The 19726-nt window shown below is 41.9% G+C and overlaps 1 protein-coding gene across 1 annotated transcript; it reads right to left on the minus strand.

The window, feature by feature from the left end:
• Positions 1 to 897: 897 nt before the first annotated feature.
• On the minus strand, positions 898 to 3955 carry LOC141991515 (protein BTG1-like). The gene is made up of 2 exons (XM_074959835.1): positions 3694 to 3955; positions 898 to 3161 (listed from the first exon to the last, which is right to left on the minus strand). Exons 1-2 carry the CDS (start codon positions 3809 to 3811, stop codon positions 2809 to 2811), a joined length of 471 nt encoding a protein of 156 aa, XP_074815936.1. The 5' UTR covers positions 3812 to 3955; the 3' UTR covers positions 898 to 2808.
• Between the last annotated feature and the right edge of the window lie 15771 nt (positions 3956 to 19726).

Here is a 19726-nt window from a genome sequence, read left to right on the forward strand (position 1 = left end):
AAGAATAATGGCATTTCAGCAGTTAAGTATCAGTGTCATATTTGTAAAGGATGTTGTGATTCTTGATGCAAGATATATCTTTATGAAAATGAATGCAGTACTAACTTTATTTTTCCTATTACTATGTGAACATATCAGTTACAATTTAAAAAGTATAAAATACCTTTTTCATGTTACACCAGCCACGTGAACATACTTCACTTGGAATTCAAATGGCAAAGTGTGCTCCTTAAAAAAATTAAAATAGCCTGGTACCAAAGCAGATTTTTTCTATAAGCACTTGCTAAGATGGTTTGTTTCATCAAGCAAACAAAACATGTAATGACTGGATTCATTCAGGTATATCTCCACCCTTCCACTTTAGAATTTCACAGAAGGCAACATGCAAGAGAAACATTTTGATGAAGCCTGCCATTTCCATCTTTTAAATACTCTGTCTACATGTCAAACCACAGCCAGGGAACTGTCTCTGCAGTTTTCATAGCACCCAGTGTCCTAAAAAGCTAATGTACCTGCTGCTCTCTAGCTAGCACCCGAAGAAGTGTTCTTCCAAAAGCAGCACAAACCAGCAATTCATAGCTTGAAATAATAATTTTCTAGCTTCTGCAAGACTGCCCTGAAAGAACCCAGAGGTTACTGAAACTGGTTCTTTTATTTCCCTTGCCCCGATTCTGTTTCTTTCGAATTCTTTGCTATGCAGTTTCATGCAAAAGACAGTGCTACCATACAAGACAATCATACTACAGTCCTTAGCATTATTAGACCATTCCTGATAGATAATGTACTATATGTGTAATATTACATCACCTTAGGCTGAAACAGTTCACTATGCAATGTCTCACCCTATATAGACATAAATGTATTTCAACTATATAAACATTACAAGGTCAGTTTTGGTCTAACACAACTTTCATCCACAAACTACACAGAGAGAGAGAGAGAGAGAGAGAGTATTCTAAAATTCCATTCAATGAAAACTAGGCACAACTAGTTAAGAATTTAAACCATGGAACTATATTTTGTAGTTTTAAATCAGGAAACAAAAATACAGCATCTGTACTATCTTTCAAAAAATCTTCTTCTTCTAGAAACTTTAGTCTACTTTCTCTTTTTCAGTTACTCTTTCTACTAAACATCTGTTTAGAACTGATTGTTACGTGTGTGTGGTAGGAGTGACATATTAGAAGCATAGCGGTTATTTTACTGTATGTTAACTTTTAAAAACGTAAGGGTTTTTTTTAAAGAATGTAACAATTATGCATTCAGTTCAGATTAATAGCTCCTGTTACACAAAACTACTGTCACCTAGTTAATTAGGATGTAACCAGCAGTTACAAAGCTCACCAGCTTTTCCAAAACAAAAATGGATTATTTTCAGATGAGTTACAAGGACTATTTCTAACTTGCCTGGACTTGTCCATCAAGTGCATGTTTTGCCATGTTAATGAGACATTTTGCAAGGCTTATTGCTGACATGCTGACAGTAGACAAAGCTCTCTTTCATTAACCACGTAATTATGATCTAGTACAGGGCTACTGAAAACATGAACACTGGCTGTATGCAGTCCTCAAAGGTTCTATTAAAACGTATAGCTTATGACTACTAAAAAACAAACTCCTCCCAACATCAAACAATTTCACTCTATCTTTTGGTGAAGCATTAATACCAAAATCTCCCATGTAGCAGACTATTTGGCAGGCTATTAGCCTACTTTTTATTAAAACCATTGCTTCCATCAAACACTGTAATTGATAAAGTACTGTAGATCATATTTAAAACTTTAAAAAACAACTAAAATGGCATAAAATGAAAGTTTTAAAATTTATTAGTACTGTAAATTTGTAATTTCTTGTAAAATAGGATATAGATGAGACATTACTACATTCAACTGTACAATTTCCATCTGGTTTAAGATGAATATACTATCTTACTCTGTACTAAAGATGTTTATGACTAACTGAAAACTCACTTTTCCAATTTAACAGCCAAACACCCAGAAGCATAAATAAGCCCTTTACTAAGTCAGATGTATTCTACCTTCCTATTTGCTCAAAATTTGTTACGAACAGTTCTGGAAGGAAAAAATGGCTATAGAGCAAAACAAGTCAAGGTGAACTGACATAACGAAAGAACCTTACACTTTTCTGAAAAATATCTTATGTTCATTAAAAGTTTTTATGTATTGTACTGAAAGTTGGATGAACAGATTTGTCTGAGCACGTCTCTACCGTATTGGTTTGCTCCAAGATAGTCTTTAAGTTTATAGAGAAGTAACTCCTTCTTTGAAAGCTGCTTGGGCAAGACAGGATTTCTTCACCATGAAATATGTTAGTAGGAAAGTTATTTGTCATTTGTGCCTTCCAGCTGTATTTTTATGACCCTGAGAAAAGTTTGTACAGGCAAGTCACTGGAGAGATTTTTAATTACAGTTGGTTAGAGCTGTGTTTTTTTCCTAGAAGTTATTCAATAAGTACAGGAATCTTGTAAAAAGTTATTAACTAAAAGCCATTGTAAAGAGAGAATTAAGTAACTTTTCTATTTATTACAAATAGCCAAGGATTCTGTCAAAATATATATCTGTAGAACAATCAGCTGACTGTACATTTCATTTACAGTATACAATCCAGAAAATTACATGCAGTTTAAAGAACTGCTTATACATTAGCCCTTGGCCACAACGAAGAACTTGGCAGTACAACTACAACTTTAATGGCTATGGGGTGAAAATCAACATCTCAATTACATCATCTAACTTCATTATGAAACTGGGATACATACATACATCATTGTACAAGGAATGTTAATTTTTAACTAGAAACTGTCATCATGTTGTAATTCTTGGAAGGGCTTGATCTGCCAATTCTCCATTCCTCTTTACAGCTGTTTCTACTCTCCAGAGCTTTGGCAGTCTTCAGACCCGGTGGGGGGCTTTCATAAAGGACACAGATAGACCCATCTTCTCCTATTCTATAGGACACCTCAAAGGGGTCAACCCAAAGAGTCAATTCACTTGGTAAGAGCTGGAAGAGTCTCTGATGGCTCAGTCCAATCATGCCGGCTGCCTTCCCTATCAAGGGGTCCATCTTGTGGTTGATCCTAATGCATCGGTACCCTGAGCCCTTGGAGGGCATCAGGGGAAACCAGTGGTGTCTATAATGGTCTGTGCGAGGGAACAAAGAGAAAGACAGAAACGTTACTGCTTGCACAAGGGTCCAGGCAACTCCAACACAATCACCTTCCCTCAATCCCTTTATGAAGGGCCCCCCAGCTGCACAGGGATTCACAACACTAACGCTGGGAAGAGGGGATACTAATCAATGGAGGTTTCAAAGTAACAGCCGTGTTAGTCTGTATTCGCAAAAAGAAAAGGAGTACTTGTGTGCCACAAGTACTCCTTTTCTTTTTAATCAATGGAGGGTTATTTAGCCACAGACGGGGAAGGGGGTGTGGGGACGTCCCAAGCGCCAACCACCCGTCGGCCCGAACAAGGGAAGAGAGAACCGATAACGCCGTGGGGCGGAGGAGCAGAGACAAGGGAGCAGAGGGAGACAAGGGAGCAGAGGTGCTGGGCTGCCCGCCTGGGGCATCTCCGACACCTGCGGGCACAGCCAGTTCAAGGGGCCTGAACCTTCCTGCCCCCGACAGAAGGGCTCAGGCCGACCCCGGCACCGCCCCCGCCCGACCGCCCACACCTCGCAGCGCCTCCTGCAGTGACTCGCTGAAGCAGCGCAGCTGCTCGTCGCCGATGCCGCCGGGGGTGCGTAGCAGGCGGGTGATGAAGCCCGCAGCAGTGGAGATCTCCGTCTTCATGGCCGCCGGCCCCGCTGTCCGCCTCCTCAGCGCCCCACACCAGTGACCGAGTGGTCCGGCGCCTGCCCCGCGCACGATCCGCGCCTGTCCCCTACCGGCGCAGGGCTCAGCCGCTAGGTGGTGCGGGACGCGCGGCCGGCCCCGCCACCCACTCGACGCTACTACAGCGACCGCTGGGCAAGGAGCTTGAGTAAACAGTGAGGTACCCTCTCTCCGAGGGGCGGGGCCCACCAGGACCAATGGCACCGCCCCGCACCCACTGCGTCACAGAGAACGGCCTCCAAGCTTCAAGACACACCAACGGCCTCTGCACCCCGATTGGCTGGCAGTCGGGGAGGGGGAGAACCCGAGAGCACCCTCCCGTCCTGATTTGCCGTGAACAGACGGAAACAGAAGCGCCGTTTGTGTATGTCTGTGGGAGGAGGAGCGAGAGCCCGAGCAAAGGGCTGTTTGAAGGGGGCGGGGACAACCTGAACTACGGCAATGGGATTGGGTAGGAGGTAAACCCCACGAGCGGGAATGACAGCTAGGGGTACCAACCCCCGAGCGACTGGCTGGGGCAAGGGGAGCCGCGCCCGTAGACTGGCTGAGCGGGGCACTGTTGTGTCGGACGTATGGGGCTGGAGAAACACACTGTCTGTAACGGGGTAATTGGAGAGAGAGGCTCCTCCTCTCCCCCGACCGGCGGGCTGATGTGAAAACACGCACCTCTGGTGCAGGCCGCGGAGAGGGGGAGAGCCAGTGCACCCACCTGCCGGCGCAGTGCCGGGGGGTGAAAGGAGAGTGGGGTTATCCATCACACACACGCACCCACCCCGGGACCGTACCGTGCTGGGCTTTCGCTTTGTGTGTTAGCAGCGGCGAGATTTCAGAGTCCTTGGGGATATTAATTTAAGAAGCCTGGTTTAATATACACCCCAAATGACCAAACATGTATTTTAGAGATTAAGTGTGATGGTGTCCGACTGTTTCTCCCCTTCTCCACATTTGTCATTCTTTTCAGCCGCAGCCAAAAGACAGTTTGAGAGAGCCTTAGGGAGTCCTCGAGCTGGGTAATGATCAGAGCGCATCAAATTTACGATCATTCTTGAGTTTCCTAACTGCAAACACTGAAATCAGTATTACTGGGATTGATGTGATTTTTATCTACGGGTTGGGAAGAAAAATAGTGTTCTCAACTTAATAGAGAAACATCTTTCATCAAGTTTCAGAGTAACAGCCATGTTAGTCTGTAGTCTCAAAAAGAAAAGGAGTACTTGTGGCACCTTAGAGACTAACCAATTTATTTGAGCATAAGCTTTCGTGAGCTACAGCTCACTTCATCGCATGCATACTATGTTTTTATACACACAAATCATGAAAAAATGGGTGTTTATCACTACAAAAGGTTTTCTCTCCCCCCCCCCACCTTTTGTAGTGATAAACACCCATTTTTTCATGGTTTGTGTGTATAAAAACATCTTCTGTATTTTCCACAGCATGCATCCGATGAAGTGAGCTGTAGCTCACGAAAGCTTATGCTCAAATAAATTGGTTAGTCTCTAAGGTGCCACAAGTACTCCTTGTCTTTCATCAAATTATTAATCACACCCTAGAGGCAGATTTTGGGGTTAGCTGGAGATGAATCCACAACAATGAGATTTAAGACTTATTTTCCTCAAAAGGTATCTGTTATTTGGTGTACAGGTTAAAAATAAGTCCCTGCAATTTGGATTCAAATGTCAGTTAAGAGGCTTGCCTGCTTAGTGAAAGTTCAGAAACATGAGCAAGAATGTAAAATAATAATAATAAATAATAATAATAAAATAAAAATCCTAGCAACATTTGGACAGTCAAGCTTTCTTTAGTGTGATATAAACTGAAGTAAATTAAGAACACAAGAACGGCCATACTGGGCAGACCAAAGGTCCATCTAGCCCCGTATCCTGTCTTCTGACAGTGGCCAATGCCAGGTGCTTCAGAGGGAATGAACAGAACTAGTAATCATCAAGTGATCCATCCCCTGTCACCCATTCCCAGCTTCTGGCAAACAGAATTTATCAAGTTCTTTTTCTGAACCATTTTGTAGTCTTGGCCTTTACAACATCTTCTGGAAGAGAGTTCCATAGGTTGAGAGTGCACTGTGTGAAGAAATCCTTTCTTTTGTTTGTTTTAAACCTGCTGCCTATTAATTTCCTTTGGTGACCCCTAGTTCTTGTGCTATGAGAAGGAGTAAATAACACTTCCTTATTTAGGTTTCAGAGTAGCAGCCGTCTTAGTCTGTATCCGCAAAAAGAAAAGGAGTACTTGTGGCACCTTAGAAATTAACAAATTTGAGCATAAGCTTTCGTGAGCGACAACTCACTTCATTGGATGCATTCAGTGGAAAATACAGTGGGGAGATTTATATACATAGAGAACATGAAACCATGGGTGTTACCCTACACACTGTAACGAAAGTGTCAAGTAAGGTGAGCTATTACCAGCAGGAGAGCAGGGGAAAAACCTTTTGTAGTGATAATCAAGGTGGGCCATTTCCAGCAGTTGACAAAAAAGTCTGAGGAACACTGGAGGAGGGGAGGGGGAATAAACATGGGGAAATAGTTTTACTTTGTGTAATGACCCATCTGCTCCCAGTCTTTATTCAAGCTTAAGTTAATTGTATCCAGTTTCCAAATTAATTCCAATTCAGCAGTCTCTCACTGGAGTCTGTTTTTGAAGTTTTTTTGTTAAAGAATTGCAACTTTTAGGTCTGTAACCGAGTGACCAAAGAGATTGAAGTGTTCTCTGACTGGTTTTTGAATGTTATAATTCTTGACATCTGATTTGTGTCCATTTATTCTTTTATTCTGTCCAGTTTGACCAATATGCATGGCAGAGGGGCATTGCTGGCACATGATGGCATATATCACATTGGTAGATGTGCAGGTGAACGAGCCTCTGATAGTGTGGCTGATGTGATTAGGCCCTATGATGGTGTCCCCTGAATAGATATGTGGACACAGTTGGCAACGGGCTTTGTTGCAAGGATAGGTTCCTGAGTGAGTGGTTCTGTTGTGTGGTATGTGGTTGCTGGTGAGTATTTGCTTCAGGTTGGGGGGCTGTCTGTAAGCAAGGACTGGTCTGTCTCCCAAGATCTGTGAGAGTGATGGGTCGTCCTTCAGGATAGGTTGTAGATCCTTGATGATGCGTTGGAGAGGTTTTAGTTGAAGGCTGAAGGGGATGGCTAGTGGCGTTCTGTTATTTTCTTTGCTGGGCCTGTCCTGTAGTAGGTGACTTCTGGGTACTCTTCTGGCTCTATCAATCTGTTTCTTCACTTCAGCAGGTGGTACTGTAGTTGTAAGAATGCTTGACAGAGATCTTGTAGGTGTCTGTCTCTGTCTGAGGGTTTGGAGCAAATGCGGTTGTATCGAAGAGCTTAGCTGTAGACAATGGATCGTGTGGTGTGGTCTGGATGAAAGCTGGAGGCATGTAGGTAGGCATAGCGGTCAGTAGGTTTCCGGTATAGGGTGGTGTTTATGTGACCATCGCTTATTAGCACCGTAGTGTCCAGGAAGTAGATCTCTTGTGTGGACTGGTCCAGGCTGAGGTTGATGGTGGGATGGAAATTATTGAAATCATGGTGGAATTCCTCAAGGGCTTCTTTTCCATGGATCCAGATGATGAAGATGTCATCAATGTAGTGCAAGTAGAGTAGGGGCATTAGGGAACGAGAGCTGAGGAAGCATTGTTCTAAGTCAGCCATAAAAATGTTGGCATCCTGTGGGGCCATGCAGGTACCCATAGCAGATGTGAAATAGTTATGGGTGAGGACAAAGTCACAAAGTTCAGCCACCAGGTTTGCCGTGACATTATCGGGGATAATGTTCCTGACGGCTTGTAGTCCATCTTTGTGTGGAATGTTGGTGTAGAGGGCTTCTACATCTATAGAGGCTAGGATGGTATTTTCAGGAAGATCACCGATGGATTGTAGTTTCCTCAGGAAGTCAGTGGTGTCTTGAAGATAGCTGGGAGTACCAGTAGCATAGGGCCTGAGGAGGGAGTCTACATAGCCAGACAATCCTGCTGTCAGGGTGCCAATGCCTGAGATGATGGGGCGTCCAGGATTTCCAGGTTTATGGATCTTGGATAGCAGATAGAATACCCCAGGTTGGGATTCCTGGGGTGTGTCTGTGCAGATTTGTTCTTGTGCTTTTTCAGGGAGTTTCTTGAGCAAATGCTGTAGTTACTTTTGGTAACTCTCAGTGGGATCAGAGAGTAATGGCTTGTAGAAAGTGGTGTTGGAGAGCTGCCTAGCAGCCTCTTGTTCATATTCCGACCTATTCATGATGATGACAGCACCTCATTTGTCAGCCTTTTTGATTATGATGTCAGAGTTGTTTCTGAGACTGTGGATGGCATTGTATTCTGCACGGCTGAGGTTATGGGGCAAATATTGCTGTTTTTCCACAATTTCAGCCCGTGCACGTTGGCAGAAGCACTCTATGTCTGTTGTCCAGTCCAGTCTGTTGTTTCAACCTTCAGGAGGAGTCCACCCAGAATCCTTCTTTTTGTAGTCTTGGTAGGAAGGTCTCTGTGGGTTAGTATGTTGTTCAGAGGTGTATTGGAAATATTCCTTGAGTCGGAGACGTCAAAAATAGGATTCTAGGTCACCACAGAACTGTAACATGTTTGTGGGGGTGGAGGGGCAGAAGGAGAGGCGCAGAGATAGCCCAGCAGAAGAATCTGTCCTAAGAGTATAGTTGGATAGATTAACAATATTGCTGGGTGGGTTAAGGGAACTGCTGTTGTAGCCCCTTGTGGCATGTAGTAGTTTAGATAGTTTAGTGTCCTTTTCTTTTTCTTATTTACTTTCTCCACACCAGTCATGATTTTATAGACCTCTATCATATCCCCCCTTAGTCATCTCTTTTCCAAGCGGAAAAGTCCCAGTCTTATGAATCAATCCTCATATGGTAGCCGTTCTATACCCCAATCATTTTTGTTGCCCTTTTCTGAACCTTTCCCAATTCCAATACATCTTTTTTGAGATGGAGCGACCACATCCACACGCAGTATTCAAGATATGGGCATACCATGGATTTATAGAGAGGCAATACACTGTCTTATTGTCTCTCTCTTTCTTAGTGATTCCCAACATTGTTTGCTTTTTTGACTACCGTGGCACAGTGAGTGGATGTTTTCAAAAACTATCCCCAATGACTCCAAGATCTCTTTTTGAGAGGTAACATCTAATTTAGATCCTATCTTTTTATATGTATAGTTGGGATTATGTTTTCCAATGTACTTTACTTTGTATTTATCAGCACTGAATTTCATCATCCATTTTGTTGCCCAGTCACCCAGTTTTGCGAGATCCTTTTCTAGCTCTTTGCAGCCTGCCTGGGACTTAACTGTCTTGAGTAGTTTTGGATCATCTGCAAATTTTGCCACCTCACTGTTTACCCCTTTTTCAAGATCGTTTATGAATATGTTAAATAGGACTGGGCCTAGTACAGACCCCTGGGGGACACCACTATTTACCTCTCCCCATTCTGAAAACTGACTATTCCTAGCTTTTGTTTCCTATCTTTTAACCAGTTACTCATCCATGAGAGGACCTTCCCTCTTATCCCATGACAGCTTACTTTGCTTAAGAGCCTTTGGTGAGGGACCTTGTCAAAGGCTTTCTGAAAATCTAAGTACACTATACTCACTGGATCCCCCTTGTCTACATGCTTGTTGACCCCCTCAAAAGAATTGTAGTAGATTGGTGAGGCATGATTTCCCTTTAAAAAAAAACATGTTGACTCTTCCCCAACAAATTATGTTCACCTATGTGTCTGACAATTTTGTTCTTCACTATAGTTTCAACCAGTTTGCTGGTACTGAAGTCAGGCTTACCGGCCTGTAATTGCCGGCATCACCTCAAGAGCCCTTTTTAAAAATTGGCCTCACATTAGCTATCCTCCAGTCATTTGGTACAGAAGCGGATTTAAATGAGAGGTTACAGACTACAGTTAGTAGTTCTTCAATTTTGGTTTAGGTGGAGCCCATCCTTCCTTTCCCCAAAAGTTTCCCCATTTCCTAATAAATCAAAACCCCTCCTCCCTGCACCATTGTCTCATCTACACATGGAGACCCTGCAGTTCTGCCCGTCTAACTGGCCCTGTGCCAAAGCATTCCAGGGAATGCTACCTTGGAGATCCTGGACTTCAACCTCTTACCTAGCAGCATAACTTTGGCCTCCAGGATCTCTCTCCTATCCTTCCTTATGTCATTGGTACCTACATGTACCATGACCACCAGCTCCTCCCCAGCATTACACATAAGTTTATCTAGATGTCTCGAGAGAGCTGCAACCTTCGCACCAGGCAGGCAAGTCACCATGTGGTTCTCCTGGTCATCGCAAACCCAGCTATCTATGTTTCTAATGATCGAATTGCCATCTCTTCCTAATAACTGGAGTTCCCTCCCCCAGAGAGGTATCCTTGGTGCGAGAGGATACCACAACATCATCTGGAAGGAGAGTCCCAACTATGGGATCATTTCCCTCTGCTCCAGTTGGATGTTCCTCTTCCCTGACACTTTCATCCTCCTCAACAGCACAGAGGTTGTCAGACCGGGGGTGGGACCGTTCTACTGTGTCCCAGAAAGTCTCATCTATGTACCTCTCTGTCTCCCTTAGTTCCTCCAGTTCAGCCACTTAAAGCCTATACACTGTCTCTGAGGGCCAGGAGCAACTTGCACCAAATGCACACATACGCCACCTGCCCTTAGGGCAGGTAATCATACATGTTGCATTGGGTGCAATAAACTGGATAGCCCCACTCTGTTGCTGGGCTTTTGCCTTCATTTTCTTTTTTCTCCTGCAGCTTGTTCCTTTGTTGATGTTTTGTTTTTATCAGGGGGTGTTTTTGGCTGTAAATTTAAAGAATGTTAAGTGTATCTAGCCCCCCCCCCCAACTCCCTCGCAAAACTCCCCAGTTAGCCGCTCCTGTTGGCTAACACAAGGCTTCTTCAAAGGCTCATAATTAAAGTTCTTTGTATGTGGAAATAATCCACCAAGTCACTTATTTCAAGGAAGTTAGGACCTTATTTCTGGGATTACTAGAGTTCCTTGTTCTCATGGAAGTGGAAACTAAACAGGTCCTCTAAACCTTGTCCTTGGGGAAATGCAGTAGTTCTAGAAACTGTCTGTCTTATTCCTAAATTCAGACAGCTACTGGCCTTTTTGTTCCCAGGGCCCAGCAAAAGCTGCTGCTTCTAGACCATCTCTTCTTTCACAGGCTTCAGCCCTTAACAGAGCCTCATTTGGAGAGATATTTTGTTTCTCCTCACAGACTTTGTATGGCCTTATGTTTCATGGGCTTCCTACCTTAAGTTCTCTCCTAGAGAGAATGTAAAGAGGGTATTATTTTTCCTCTCTGGAACAAAGACAGCCTGCTACTTATTTCTTTTATGATGCTGCCCAATGAAACCCAGCTGGAGGGCCCTACCATAATACTGAAAGTGGTAGCAACTGCTTCAGAGTACAGGAGGTTTTATTTCCTTTTCTAATCTCTTCATTTCTTCTTTGCCTGTCTTAGTGGTGTATAGATCTTGCACATCACATCTAGTTATGCATGTCATGGTACTTAAGTCTTGCAAGATTTGCATCTGTGGATTTTATAGAAGAAGATTAGCTGTACCTCTAGGCTTTTATGATTTGTAACACTAAACAAGGACATAAAATTGCAAAACAGAAGTTATAGTATTCACTGGAAATAGTGACTCCAACAAAATTTCAGCCAAGCCACTACATTAATTTACTGGTTATCAATATGTAATAAGTTAATAATCTTTACAGCAAGCAAACTTTGGGAACAAATGTTAGATTAATTTTTCAAGAAGAGAAAAGCTGCTGATTTTCCCCACATTCCTTCACTCCAGAACATGTTGCTCAATTAACTTAAAATTTTTGCGGAAAAAACTCTTCGGACCTAGGACTGATGTGAAATTTCAGGCCCAAATAGGTTGTTTCATCAAGTGTGTAAGGCACGGGGAATCAAAAGGAAAGTCTTATAACATTAAGACACAACCACAATTCCACTTTGTACTGGAAGTGAGCAGGTCTCTTTTTGAGTCCTTTATAGCATAAATCAAATATTTCCTCACTAAACTGTAACTGAATTCTGGCCTAATCTCAGTTTATTTTTGCTAGCTTCTGCCACTCTGCCTTCTGAGATATTGAATTTATTACATCCATGTTGCACTAAGTTTGCAGTTAAAATCTCTTCACCCTGGTTCTGTATGTACAGACAACATGCTTCCTTCCTTTAATGGGACAAGTTCCTATTTGCTTTGAAACTGAACAAAATGAATATTTGTAACCACATGGTACAACTAATAACATAGGAATGCAATGTTCTCCTCCACTTTGTCTTGCTCAATTATAAAAGGTCAATACTGCCCAACCCATCCACAGTGACTAATACTGTATACAAGCAACAGGACTAAAAACGGATGGCCAAAAAACTGGAATGATTGTACTACAGTCATTTAAGCCTTTTTTGTTTTGAAAACGAACTCAGTGACAGTGACCACGTCCTGTCCTAATGGAATTGCAAGACTCATGAATGAGAAATGTTATACTTGATTAAAATAGTGCACAAAATCTATTCTAGAGTCAAACTTAGGTTTCAGCAATTCAAAATCATTGTCCAAGTGTTGACATCAAATTAAACTCTGGTAGATTTACTTCTTAGGCCTTGTCTACACTAAAAGCACTGTAGTAGTGTAGGAATACCACTATGATTATATTATTCCAGGAAAGTGCTCTTAGAGTGGATACAGCTATACCAACAAAGCTGTACTTTTTATTGATACAGTAAAACCGTCCTCCACACACACATGAGCAAAAGAAGCTGTACTGGGAAAAGCTCAGTTTTGCCAGTTTAACTGCACATACACTAGAGGCTTCATTATATCCTTAACCAACAGTGCTATGCCAGCATAAATCCGTAGTGTAGACTTGGCTTTACTCTGGCAATGCCCATGGATTTAGGCCTGATTTACACTTCAGTTTTGCCAGCATAGGTATGTTGGTTGGTTAGGGGTGTGATTTCCCTCCCCACTCCTAACCAACATAGCTATGCTGCAAAAGATCTAGTGTAGATGCAGTTCCACTGGCAAAAATATCCTTTTATTGGTATAGCTTATTTACTGGTAATTTTTTGCTTATATAAGCTGTGTTTCCACTAGCTACACTAGCAAACCTTTTCTAGTGTAGGCAAAACTTCAGTTACTGAGGTAACAAGTTAAATCCAAAACTTAACAGCCAGATAGGTCACAGAAATGCAGTAATGGAGCAGAGTCAATCTGCTTCCTCTGAAATCAAAGCGTGAAAAAAAATCCCAGAGCAATAAAATCAAGACTAAAGAGACTCATTCATTTGTTTTCCTGCCTATATAGCCACTAAGGTCTTACTTTGAGAATTCAGGCCCCCCATGCCCATCCCAATAAGGTCTATGGCCCAAAATATAGAAGGGTTTGATGACTCTTGAAAGCTGTCTCTGCCGTTTAAGAAGAAAACTTGTCCACATTATATCCCTTCCTAGCCACCCTCTGAGGGGATAAAATTATGCTTCTGACTACAGAAATTCAAAGGCCACTCCAAAAATGAATATACTCAAACTCCCACTCTGATGTACATTAAAGATTAACTAAAAGAGCTTTTACATTGTCAGAAACTGAACTGTTGGCAGCACCAGTTGATGACTATTAACGAGAGGGTCATAGGCTTCATTGTTCTGTAGGCAGAGCTCATTACACTGTATGTGAAATGGGGATAATACTTGCTGATATTGGTGACGTTCAGATAAAAGAGTAATTACTTAGTAACTATTTCTGTGAAAAAAAAATTCTCAGAAGATTACAGTACTCTGCCGGAACAACATTGATTTAAGAAGTCTCATTTAGCGGTAATCTAACATAGAACCAGGAATGAACTTCTAGAACAGAAGTTGTTCAGTAGCAACTATTAATAAGTCAGCTATTTAATTAGATGCAAACGTAATATAGCATCTGCTTATAAACTCAAGCTCCAGGACACTAATGTGTTCTAAGATATTTCAAGTTACTGCAACACTACTACACATCTTCCGCAATTAATAAGGAATATCTCAAAGAGGGGTGAAAATAACCTGCCTGTCATCTTTGCTTCTCCTTGGCATGTGGGCTGGAGAGCAGTACATAAAGAAGATTCTGACAGAAATTAAGTTAATCAGTATTGTATTGGGTAGGTGGGGGAGCTAACAAATTGAGGTTCCTTTTAAAAAAAGGACAAAAAACACTCTTGGCAATCAAGAAGAGTTATTGTTACATGCAATAATAAATTCTTTCTGATCTTTCCACCTAGATTGCATGCAAGGGACCTCATCTTCCTAAAGAAAAGTAATCAAGTCAGAATTAATTTGGGGACTAAACAAAGAGCTGCAGGGAAGTAAAGTTGATCCATAAGAGGGAGGGCGGAGGGGAGGAAAGGGTAAGATTAGTAGGGCTTCACAGTTAAAATGGCTAGCTATGTGCACAACTTGATGGTGCTGTGTGTTTTCTTTTTGCCATTGTGCTGTACCATTAAAAGCAAACTGACTTTACCAAATGAGGTCTGAACCTTCCCCTAACCATTCCCTTTAATAAGGAAAAACTGCCACTAAGGCATGAATTCTTAGATCTATATTAACATAGTTCAAAGTGCAGGCAGTTTCTTTCAAGGCTGTATCACTCCACAACCAAGCATTGGAAAGCATGGAGAGAGCAATGCTGTGCTCTTACCCTGGGGATTGAGAACTACACTTCATCTCTGATGATTCCTAAAGTTAGTCTTCATTTCATGTTATCCACTCATCCATGGAGTGTACTTTGGGTATACTAAATATCAGACTTTTCAGCACCCTTGTGAGTATAAGTAGGAATAAAACTTCTGACTGAGGCACTGAGATCAAGTAATAGTAAGACCCTTATACTCAAAGGAATAACAAAAAAACAATATTCACTATTAAGCTTGTTATGCTAGATCCATCACCAGTTGATAATATATGCTACTGTTGAAGCCTAAATATAAAATAAATATAAAAGTTTTAAAGTAAAATTCTGTGCATTTCATAAAACATTGAAAAGGAAAATATAGCAACTTTCTTCAAGCTGCTATTTGAATTAAATAAAGTTGATTCTTCTTACCTTTGTTTTTCACTACAATTCTAGTCCTGCAAACACTTAATGCTTAATATTAAATACAAAAGTAGTTCCATTGCCTGCACAGCTTGTGTACTTAAAATTAAGCACATGGTTAAATATTTGAAGGACTATGCTTCTTTAATATTTTCACATCTATAAAACCTGCTATCCAAGGCTATCAAACTACTTTACAATGAACTCAGCCTAATAGCTCCCTATGAGACAGGCCTTCCACTTCTTACTGATTATGTATCCTAGGATCTAGGGTATAAGCTGTGCCATTGAGTACTTAGTTTGTACAAGGCCTTTTTCTCTAGTCATATTGTACGGTCTGAGGCCTTTGTTTGAAGCCATATTAGACAAGCAGCAGCCATAAGACAAGAAGCAGAACATCACATCCTCACATTCCATCTAAATTACATTAAAACAATGTAATATCGGGCTGTTAAGAAGATGATTTTGCCCTAATAGTACCCACCATCACCAGATAAAGAAACAGATCTTAAGATTGTTCAAGAAAACTTTGTTCGCTAGCATTCTGTCTGGCAAGAAATCACTGGTCAATAGTTTGTGGTTGTGAAATCCCCATTTCTTTATTTTTCTTGTCTTTATGGTCCCCACTTCTCTATTGTTTATCTGTATGGTCTCTGTTACATAATTAATTTTGCTAGGTGTAAATTAATTAAGGTGGTGGGGTATGATTGGTTAAATAATTGTTTTACAATATGTTAAGTTTGGTTAGAGAATTGTTTAGTAATATTTTAGTAAAATGATTGGTTAAGGTATAGCTAAGGAGGACTCAAGTTTTACTACATAAACTGGGTTCAAGAAGGAGACCAGCAAAAGAAAAAGAAGAAGGAAAGACCTGGAAGAAGAAGAACTCACCTCTAAGACACAGCCTAAGATCAGAGCTGCTAAGAATTCTCTGCACAACCGTGATGTGCAGCAACCAGAACCCAGACGAGACCGACCTTGCCTGCCCAACAGGGAAAGTCTGCCTGCGTGATCAGGATTCGTGAACATAGCATTGTATAGAAGTACTTGTGGCACCTTAGAGACTAACCAGTTTATTTGAGCATGAGCTTTCGTGAGCTACAGCTCACTTCATCGGATGCATATGCATCCGATGAAGTGAGCTGTAGCTCACGAAAGCTCATGCTCAAATAAACTGGTTAGTCTCTAAGGTGCCACAAGTACTTCTTTTCTTTTTACGAATACAGACTAACACGGCTGTTACTCTGAAACATAGCATTGTATGATTAGCATATGTATTCTGTTTGGTAATTGTTAACAAATAGAGGATAAGGATATTACTGTGTAAGGCTCTTTCACTGGTAAAAAGTCCTGCAAACCCGCAGAAGATTACACCGTGAACTCTAGGAATTGGGTAAGAGAGGGTGCCTTTTGCCCAGAGCCCAAGAAACTGGGAAAGAGTGGGGGTGCCTAAATTAACAGGGTTATGCCTTGAGCCCACAGAAGGGTAAAGGTGGGTGCTCTAGAGTGTGTGTAACAGAGAATTGGGTACTTAAATTAACCACATTACACCCTAAGCCCTAGGAACTGGGCAAGGGTGGGTGCCTTTTGCCCAGAGCCCAAGGAACTAGGCCAGTCAGCCTCACCTCAGTCCCTGGAAAAATCATGGAGCAGGTCCTCAAGGAATCAGTTCTGAAGCACTCAGAGGAGAGGAAAGTGATCAGGAACAGTCAGCATGGATTCACCAAGGGCAAGTCATGCCTGACTAACCTAATTTCCTTCTATGGAGGAGATAACTGGCTCTGTGGGTGAAGGGAAAGCAGTGGACGTGTTATTCCTTGAATTTAGCAAAGCTTTTGATACGGTCTCCCATAATATTCTTGCCAGCAAGTTAAAGAAGTATAGGCTAGATGAATGGATGATAAGGTGGATAGAAAGCTGGCTAGATCAGGCTCAACAGGTAGTGATCAATGGCTCCATGTCTAGTTGGCAGCCGGTATCAAGCGGAGTGCCCCAAAGGTCAGTCCTGGGGCCGGTTTTGTTCAATATCTTCATTAATGAGCTGGAGGATGGTGTGGATTGCACCCTCAGCAAGTTTGCAGATGACACTAAACTGGGAGGAGTGGTAGATACACTGGAGGGTAGGGATAGGATACAGAGGGTCCTAGTCAAATTAGAGGATTGGGCCAAAAGAAATCGGATGAGGTTCAACAAGGACAAGTGCAGAGTCCTGCACTTAGGACAGAAGAATCTCATGCACCGCTACAGACTAGGGACCGAATGGCTAGGCAGCAGTTCTGCAGAAAAGGACCTAGGGGTTACAGTGGACAAGAAGCTGGATGTGAGTCAACAGTGTGCCCTTGTTGCCAAGAAGGCCAATGGCATTTTGGGCTGTATAAGTAGGGGCACTGCCAGCAGATCGAGGGACGTGATCGTTCCCCTCTATTCAGCATTGGTTAGGCCTCATCTGGAATACTGTGTCCAGTTTTGGGTCCCACACTACAAGAAGGATGTGGAAAAATTGGAAACAGTCCAGCGGAGGGCAACAAAAATGATTAGGGGGCTGGAGCACATGATTTATGAGGAGAGGCTGAGGGAACTGGGATTATTTAGCCTGCAGAAGAGAAGAATGAGGGGAGATTTGATAGCTGCTTTCAACTACCTGAAAGGGGGTTCCAAAGAGGATGGATCTAGACTGTTCTCAGTGGTACCAGATGACAGAATGAGGAGTAATGGTCTCAAGTTGCAGTGGGGGAGGTTTAGGTTGGATATTAGGAAAAACTTTTTCACTAGGAGGGTGGTGAAGCACTGTAATGGGTTACCTAGGGAGGTGGTGGAATCTCCTTCCTTAGAGGTTTTTAATGTCAGGCTTGACAAAGCCCTGGCTGGGATGATTTAGTTGGGGATTGGTCCTGCTTTGAGCAGGGGGTTGGACTAGATGACCTCCTGAGGTCCCTTCCAACCCTGATATTCAAGGATTCTATCAACTGGGAAAGGATGGGGGTGCCTAAATTAACAGGGTTACGCCTTGAGCCCACAGAAGGGTAAAAGGTAGGTGCCCTAGAGTGTGTGTAACAGAGAATTGTGTGCGGGTAACAAGTCCTCTGAAACAGGATATCAACCTCATCCCCCATCTGTAACACAGGTATTAAAATAAAAAGAAAAGGGAGTACTTGTGGCACCTTAGAGACTAAAATTTATTTGAGCATAAGCTTTCGTGAGCTACAGCTCCCTTCAGCGGATGCATGCAGTGGAAAATACAGTGGGGGGATTTTATATACACAGAGAAAATGAAACAATGGGTGTTACCATACACACTGTAACGAGAGTGATCAGGGTGTTATAGTGTGTATGGTAACCCATTGTTTCATGTTCTCTGTGTATATAAAATCCCCGCACTGTATTTTCCACTGCATGCATCCGCTGAAGTGAGCTGTAGCTCACGAAAGCTTATGCTCAAATAAATATGTTAGTCTCTAAGGTGCCACAAGTACTCCTTTTCTTTTTGCCGATACAGACTAACACGGCTGCTACTCTGAAACCAGGTATTAAAATATTTACCCATCTCCAAGGGAGAGTGGTTGTGAGTCTTAAATATATCCATATTTGTAGAGTGCTTTGAGAAGTTTTCATGACAGGTATTTTTGTTATTACGTTTGCTTTTAGTCTACAACCTTTTAATATCAACATAAGGTTTGTAAAGTATGTATCACTGCCATAATTTCCTGCCAATACATTTTATTCTCTTGACAGTTGTTTTTATAAATCAAATATATTTTTTTAAATTCTCCATGTTTCACTCCCTGGCTTGTCAGAGGATGGGAATGTTTCAGAGACAACATACTCAGCCACTCAGGATATGGCTACACTGCAGCTGAAAGTGAGCCTTCCAGCCTGGATAGACAGACTTGTGATAGCAGGACTCCTGCTAGCATGTTAAAAATAGCTGTGTTGACACTGCAGTCTAAGCTTGGATGGCTTGACAGCTTGTCTCTTAACAACAGAAGTTGGTCCAATAAAAACTATTAACTCACCCATCTTGTATCTAATATTTTGGCATTAACATGGCTACAACCAGCAAAGTTATTGGGGGATTTTCCTCAAGCTATTTATTTTAAGTTTCTCTTTCTCTTGCATTTCAGTTTCCTTGCAAATCAGCTGCCAGATCTATCTTTGTGTGACACCCTGCAAACTCCATGCTAACATATCACATCCACTACAGAGTGAACAAAGTTTTTAGGGTCAAGTGGAGGCTTTTTTTCCTTTAAAGCATACTGTGCATATTTATACATTTTTTGTGTCTGTTTTATGCATAGTAGGATATAAAATAAGCACATTTAAACTACAAAATTAAGAGAGCAAAAACTTAATTCCCTCGGTGCTAGTGCCTTGACATATGCCTCTGAATGTTAAAATCTGAGTACCCAAGTCAGCTAAAGCAATTCAAACTCCTCACACCTGATTATGTGTGGGTGAGCTAGACAAATTCCACAGTGTAATTATGAACAAAATGAAATAACAGGACTTGCAAAATAGGTTTATCTGAAAGATACCACACTTCTCAGATGATCTTTGTAAAAATTAATCTTCTGTGTAAGTGTGCATAAGAGAGAACAAATGTGCTTAAAGAGAAAACAGTCATACCTTAGGTAGAAACAACAAGTACATTTCTCTATTACTTGGACTACATGGCCAAGACCTAGTCCAGTATACTTCCTACAAGCAATAAGAGATTTTTGGATCAGAAAAGAAAACCTCTTTTTAGAA

Source organism: Natator depressus, chromosome 7, assembly GCF_965152275.1.
Source record: "Natator depressus isolate rNatDep1 chromosome 7, rNatDep2.hap1, whole genome shotgun sequence".
NCBI lineage: Eukaryota > Metazoa > Chordata > Testudines > Cheloniidae > Natator > Natator depressus.